Genomic DNA, 7,875 nt, shown 5'->3' with positions numbered 1-7,875 from the left:
TATATTTTTCGTATAAAAATAGAGTATAAATTTAATCTATTTAATTTTAAAATATATTTGTATCATATGTGAAAATTTTAATTTTTAAGTTATTATTTTTTACATTAAATACTAATTATATACATAATATTTTATATTATATATATGGATTTGGAATAGTTACTTTTACATCAACACAATCCGCATGTGGAAATTATTCGATTGATTTTATGAATATCCCTACTTTTAAGCCTCCTTTGCCTAATCACTTAATTATGCTATAAACTTCCTAAATGTTGTTTCTCCAACTCAAATGGGGTTGTTGTAAATTAGAAGGAAAAGAAATTAGAAAAGACTTCTTTTACTTTCAACAAGAGATTAGTAAGACAGATACAGTGAAACATTTGCAAAAGAAAGATCTATTGTAGGGTGCAACAGCTTCCAACTGAGTCAACATAAGATGGGGTTGAATTTTTGTCCAATTTCAATCCTAAACAGTTAGAATAACAGTTGAGATCCTATGTTGGCAAAAACAAAAACACAGGAACAACCTCAACTAATTATATTCCATCTGCCTCCTAAAGTCCCCATACCAATCTCATCACCATGCCTTTACCTACCTCACTCTCTCCTATATATATAAATATATATTATTTTTTTCAGTGACAAAACCCCACCTAAATCTTTGATCCTCCATGGAAAGATTTTACTTGAACATTAAAAGGTCCACCTTTCCCAAAAAATTACAAAGTAAAACCGATACAACGAAACGTCACCTATATTATATAACTACATAAACGGAATGGATACCGGAGTTTTAAGTCAAAAACATCAGAAAGGCATTCCGAACACACATAAAAATAGTTTTATTCTAAGCATACCCAGTCATCCCAACAGTTGAGCTTGATCGATTTGTTTTATGAGCTGTCTGGTTAGTAGTTGCCTTGGTAAAGTACATGTAGTAATACACGTTTAGAATCATTGTTGCTACCACAAATACTGCACCTGCAACAAACACGCCTTTCCGTAAAGATTCACACGAGAAGTTCTGAGCATAAATCATCCCTCGGTACTTCGTGTGATAAGCGTTCGTCTTTGCACCTGCAATTAGACATGCCTCTGCTACCAGAAAAGTCGCCCTGTGGAGATACGTAACATGTTTTCAGATTAATCTAAGCTGGAGTGTGTGAAAAATTATGTGTTTGTGAAAAAATGTGTTGTTATGAAGTGGAACTACTGAGATTGAAATGAATTTTGGCAATGATAGGAACTAGCATTAACAACAGAACACCATATCGGTTGGCATCAATGTAACTTCTATGCTGTAGCGGCTCATCTTAGTTCCAAGTTAGTATGTAAATAAGAAAATAATAATTTTTTAAGAAAGAAGGCTATATCCTAAACTAAGTTTCATACAGTACATTGCATAGATCACTAGTCTCAACCGTCCAATCTTAGCGCACCAATGAAAGATTAAAATTCGATAGTCATTTAATATTATGTCCAGGATTTCTAGGAGCCAGCAGAAACAGGAAAACACATGACATGAAAAGAAATGCAAAATGTTAAGACCCTGGATTAATAAAGTGTGGTCGATTGTAGCAAATAAAAAGAGTATAGAGTCAATGTATTGGGGTGGTTATTGGGTGGGGAATTGGTTAGTATATCGAGGTGAGTAAGAGGATAGTTGTGGGTACGCAAGAATTGAGAATGTTCTCTGCATCATTGGTCTGATAGGGTATAGAGTCATTGTATTGGGGTGGTTACTGTTGCTACTTGCTAATGATTTCCTATCAATTCTAGTTCACTCCTTCATTTTCTGCATTATTTCACTAAATCTATTGTGCTGGTTCTAGTTTGTTGCTCTATTGGCGTTTTTCTACTGTTTGATTGGTTTGGGTCTTATCAAAAAATAAATGTGATGTCTACGTAATTAGTTCTGGTATGACAAAAAGTAGGTTTCAGAATTGTAGTAGTTCCTAATTAAGAGACAATAAACTATGAATGAAAACTGATAAGACACACCCATGCAAAATGCAATATAAAGAATCTCACCATGACGAGACAAAATATATGATGGACCAAGCTCGATCACTACCAGGGGCCAAAGGTCTCCCAAAACACATGCACTTAGTCACACCCATAAGCAGAGATTCACTTGAAAGAAGAAACAAGAAGCCCCCAACTCCATAACCAGTAGCAACATCTGAGTTATACGCACAATAGGTTGAATTCGTCCGTTCATCATTAACTATGTGACCCTGTCAATTAAAAAAGGGTATGGAATAAGTGAGTAGAGCATAAAGTAGTGCTAAATAAGTACCACATGTTAACTACACTTTAGACTCTTCCTGGATAGTAGCAAAACAAACATTAGCATGAAAACAATGGTATATTCTAGACCAGATTCGAGATTCAATAACCAACTGAGTTTTGCATTTTATTAATGGAAGACAAATTAAGTTGATACTATCGCTAATAAAAACAATGACACTGCCTTTGAAGTTTTTGCTTATGTGTCAACTTGACACAGTAACCTATCAAATTGAGGCACAGCAAAACCAGCAAAAACTCAATTTCAAAGTTATTTCAAATACACTATGCTTCATGTGTACAAAAATCAATTATGTAATCCCGTACATAATAAATAGAAACACATTGCAAGAAACTGGCTTGGACTGAAACCTGGAGCAAGACCTTCCAAAACCCAAAAACACACAAATAAGTCTTGCTTAGGATTCGCCCTATTCATTGCTTATTTACGGTCTGTCTCCTAAGATAATGATAGTGACACAAGCTTGAAAAGAAAAAAAGATGTCCAATCACAATGGGAGCTTAATGTAAATTTCATCACATGGAGCCAACAAATTGCAGATTAACAAAAATAACAAACTGTCGACCGAGAATTCTTTCTAAACAGATTACAGAGTAAAGCAACACATCCACAACTTCACAAGGAGAAGCAAATCCAAATCCAATCTATTCCATTCCTTACATTACTTTCAAGACATGAACTTAAATTCATTGCCAAGGAATTTTGATATACAAATATTCCATTCCTTACATTACTTTCAAGACATGAACTTAAATTCATTGCCTAGGAATTTTGATATACAAATATATGGTGCTTGTTCTGGCTACATAATTTATTTCAACAAAAATTCAAGAGTATAAAGTTATTGGAAATTCACACAAACCTGCTTTAACTATTTCTGAATTATCAGTAACTGATTTTTCCATTTGGGCTTGTTAATATTTTTTATGCAAATTTCTAAGGCAAGAAAGAATCATAATAAAATTCATGTCGCCAGATCATGACACGACACTAAAGATTCTATTTGAAAGCCAGACACCAATCCACAAATGCATACGCTTCATGAAAAATAACCAAATGCATATCCTATAATTAACAATTAAAAAAAAAAAGTAACCAAAAACATCTGGTTAGCCTCAGTGCTGTAGCAGGATAAGAACAACAAACAAAAGGTGCAATATAACTGGTAAATTGATAATGTACAGTATAAGTACTGTTAATCATGATTTCTCAACATCTAAATTTGGGCAAAGTAGCTATAAATAGCGTAGTTAGATATAAATAAGTATAACTGTAGATAAAGTAACCTTAAAGAGAAATGTTACATATCTTAGTTAAAAGAAACAGTAACATTTAAATTACTTTAATGTTCGAACATGTAACACGTCATATGACATTTTTATCCTAATATTAATATATTTAAAAAATAAGGTGATGTAACGTTTGAATGTACAGCATAAATAAACAAGACTAATAAGCAGTTTAATTTTAACTAATCCCTCCTCTAATTGCTTGTCATTAATTTCAATAAGCAGTTAACTGAATGGTTTAATTACACAACCAGTAGAAAATAAAGCAAAATGAAATGAAATTGACGAAACAATTGTCAATTAGAGTCTTCACAAAACGTCACCGACACAAACCAAGTGCTGTAGAGATCAATGCCTCTGTTTCTCTTATTCCTAATAATTTGATACATAAAGATTGATGGTGTTGTATAGTCCATACTCCATCCATACCATAAAATAATATGATAAGTTTATGATAGTAACGTATATACTAGTACAAAACCTCTCACATGCTACAGCATCTCTTCCTGAATAAATCAATTAAATATTACAATCCAGAAAGAGAAACACGAATATTCTCTGAATTTCAAAATCATTACTTAGTATATTTGCAGGAATTCGGTTAAATTCTAATACTCTATTTGAAATTAAATATATATTATATATAAGTACACTAACGTTATGCAACTTCAAGATCAGAACTTAATCAAACCTGATAATAATCTCACTACTCCATTAACACAACAAGTTAAACTTCAAAATCATTGTTTAGACAGATCAACTTCCTAATACAGAGCACATAACCAACTCAAAATCACAAAACGAACATAAAAACACCAATTTCCATTTCTCATCACATAAACAAAGGAAGTAGAGAAAGAATAGACTTACAACGCTTCTCCGTCTCTCGGCGGCAATGGCGAAACCAAAAGCTACCAAGCTCAGAACTACGACAAGAAGATGAACCAGAGAAGATCCCCTTCCTTCTTTCATTGGTTACTTCTTCTTCTTCTTCGTTTTTGCCCTAATGAAGCTATAAAAATGGGTAATGAGAGTTCAGAGAGAGCTTAAAAGTTCTGTGAAAAGAGTGTGTGAATACAGTGAGAAACTTTACTCTTTTTTCTCTCTCTCTAAAAGCAACTAAATTTGTTGATGTTCTTTTTCTAACGACGCGAAAGGAAGAGCGTGAGGAACACGGACATTGCTTTCCAATAAGTGTGATATTCACGCGAAGCTGTGTCGTGGGTTGTAGATTTTAGAGCTGGAGGCTGGGTAAGAGTTTATTAATGTTAAGTCACATGATTATCATGATCTTGATCCCTTAATAATGGTTACAGAAATCTCATTATAATTAGTGGGAAACTTACAAAAATACTGAAATTTAAGTTAATTTCTATAAAAATGTTGTCACACGAAAATATTTTTAAAAATACTACAAAGCAGGACAACTCAAAACAACAATAGAACACCAGTAAAACACCAGTAGAACACCAGTGAAAACATAACACAGTATACTGCAGTATGAAACTTATAAAAAATAAAAAAAAATCAAAAAAAATACCGCCTGACAGTATTTTTGTAAAAAAATAACAAAAGTTAGTACATCATGTAAATTTCCCTTATAATTATAACATGTCATCTCATAAATAATAATATTTAGTGTTGTAAATATGAATGGAACTTTTTTGATACGATACGAAATCAACACAAGCCCAAAAAGTATTAGCACGACATAATATGAAAAAATATGGACTTAGATATAACAAAACACGATGCTACAAATTGGCATGACACACTGCACGAAAAATATATCTTTAAGCATGACACGGCACTAGCAGCACAAAAAGTACTACACTTAAGCACGAATAGACTAGCCTAAAAAGAACGACACGCGACAAGTTCAAAAAGTACGACATGACATATTAAAAAGAAATTATTTCACAAATACACAAAAAAAAAACCACATAATTAAGATTGTACTAAATTTTGAATATTTTTAACAATTATTAAAATTTTATTTACAAAAAATATGTTCTTTTAATGTATTTTTATGTTATACTCTTGTTAATTTGTTGTTAATATTTTGTTACTTGTATGTTATTTTTTGTTGTTGTTTTGATGTTATTTTTATATTATTTTCTTGTTATTTTAGTGTTATTTTTATAAAAAATTGTAATAATGTAAAAAAAAAAATCTTCAAACGTAAAAATATAAATTATTGGGTGATTCTACAATGCACCCCTTTAAAAGGGATGTACTGATGCACCCTTGACTTGTTTCGTTATCCAGAAGAATTTTTTAGTCTAATTTTTTTTCATATTCATGTACGTTATAGCTGTATAAGATAACCTACAAAATTTTGAGAAATTCAGAATAATTTACAATATAAAAAACAATGTTCAAACAGTCTATTTTACACACGTATAAAATAAAATAGTCACGCGTGCAACACACTGTTTGAACGTATTTTTCGGCGTGTTAAACTTTTCCAAATTTCTTAAAATTTTGTAGGATGTCCTAAATAACTATAACATACTTGACCATGAGAAAAAAATTGACTAAAAAATTATTTCAGGTGCTAAAACTGATAAGGGTGCATCAATGTATCCATTTTAAGGGGTGCATTGTAGAATTTTCCTAAATTATTTACACAAAATAGTGTATTATATAATTATGGAAAATTCTACAATGTGTCCACTTAAAATGGATATATTGATACACCCCTATTTGTTTTAGCTTCCGAAATAATTTTTTAGTCAATTTTTTTCTCATGGTCATGTACGTTATAGTTATTCAAGACATCCTACAAAATTTTAAGAAATTTAGAAAAGTTTAATACGCCGAAAACTAAGTTCAAACAGTGTGTTGCACGCGTGACTATTTTATTTTATACGCGTGTAAAATAGATTGTTTGAACATTATTTTCTATATTGTAAATTATTATGAATTTTTCAAAATTTTATAAGATATCTCAAATAGCTATAACGTACATGAATATGAAAAAAAAAATTAGATTAAAAAATTCTTCTGGATGCCGAAACAAATTAAGGGTCCATCAGTACTTCCCTTTTAAGGAAGTGCATTGTAGAATCACCCTATAATTATTACTATTAAAAAATCTGATAATTTAATAATAATAATAATAATAATAATAATAATAATAATAATAATAATAAAACCTTATAATATTAATAATCATGTTATGCTAGGTACCCCAATAAAATGCTCTAAAAAAAACATTGTGTGAAAGAATTTTTTCAACCTCACTAATTATAATATTGTCCTCTGTATTTTGTGTAAGTAAATCTTATCTAGGATTTTCTTACTCGTGATTGTTGCGCTACGTTGTCGTTCGATGATTTTTATTTTCTTATTGGTGGTACCTCGACCATACTATGAAGCTTCGCACATTGTTGCTGTCTTGGATTAAGTTTAGGAGCAGTTGCTGGTGTTGTGTTTTGATAAGTAGATTTTAGATTCACTTTAGAGAATTCTTTGTATGGTTATAGCTAGGTGTCTAGGTAAGTTTTTGTATGGTTTTACATATGTTTTGAGTAATTGTGTGTTAGGTATAATCGTATAAGGTGAAGTTGTGCAAAATCGATGTGAAATGACGAGGCTAATTTGAGAAGATGTTGAGTTGGGGTTGTAGCCTCATGTCTTAGAGTTGCATCAAAGAAAGAAAAATGCCCAAGGGCTGAAGTGCCTAATTGAAGGGTTATAACTCTAATGTGGGGAAGTAGAATTCCGACCCGACCTAATTAAATAGATCTTTTTAACATGCTTATTGTACACCTATCAATTCAGAAGAGTTATTTTTTAAGCATCCTGAAGGGGTCATCGCTTATCGATTCATAAGAGCTATTTTTTCAGTCTTCTTGAAGGGGTTGTTGCACGGACGTCCGTACAACGAAATTGAATAGCAAACTTTTAAGGGTAGTACATACAATCTTTGTCCAAAGAAATTGAAGAGAAACTTAGGGTTTTCAATGACATTTTTGGAGGAGAGAGACCGAAAAAGAGACCTCCTCCAAGGAAAACAACGACTAGATGAGAAGGGTACAACTCTCTTGATAAATCTAGTTCTTCTTTTATCACTTTCATTTTTAGTTTTTCAATTATCAACTTTATGAATGTAATGTTTATGTTTGTAATGGATAACTAAATTCCTAAGTGCTAGAATATTTGATGGATCTATATTTAATTTAAATTAAAGTTCCTTCAATTAATTGTTTATGTTTTTCTTGTATAATTATTATCATATTAATTCTTGACCACTATTAATATGAATTA

The 7,875-nt window shown here is 31.3% G+C and overlaps 1 protein-coding gene across 1 annotated transcript; it reads right to left on the bottom strand.

The window, feature by feature from the left end:
• Positions 1–324: 324 nt before the first annotated feature.
• On the bottom strand, positions 325–4,710 carry LOC115714526 (uncharacterized). Its single transcript, XM_030643257.2, has 3 exons — positions 4,474–4,710; positions 2,035–2,240; positions 325–1,118 (listed from the first exon to the last, which is right to left on the bottom strand). Exons 1-3 carry the CDS (start codon positions 4,573–4,575, stop codon positions 851–853), a joined length of 576 nt encoding a protein of 191 aa, XP_030499117.1. The 5' UTR covers positions 4,576–4,710; the 3' UTR covers positions 325–850.
• Between the last annotated feature and the right edge of the window lie 3,165 nt (positions 4,711–7,875).

The sequence above is a fragment of the Cannabis sativa genome, chromosome 4, assembly GCF_029168945.1.
Source record: "Cannabis sativa cultivar Pink pepper isolate KNU-18-1 chromosome 4, ASM2916894v1, whole genome shotgun sequence".
NCBI lineage: Eukaryota > Viridiplantae > Streptophyta > Magnoliopsida > Rosales > Cannabaceae > Cannabis > Cannabis sativa.
The sequence above is the reverse complement of the archived record's forward strand: the minus strand, read 5'-3'. Positions and strand labels throughout refer to the sequence as shown.

Excerpts from the sequence above, each read along its gene's own strand:
- LOC115714526 (XM_030643257.2), bottom strand. The coding sequence starts at position 4,575 with ATGAAAGAAGGAAGGGGATCTTCTCTGGTTCATCTTCTTGTCGTAGTT. Across the intron at positions 2,241-4,473 it reads CCGAGAGACGGAGAAGCGTT|GGTCACATAGTTAATGATGA; the intron begins GTAAGTCTATTC and ends TTTAATTGACAG. Across the intron at positions 1,119-2,034 it reads ATATATTTTGTCTCGTCATG|GGCGACTTTTCTGGTAGCAG; the intron begins GTGAGATTCTTT and ends GTATCTCCACAG.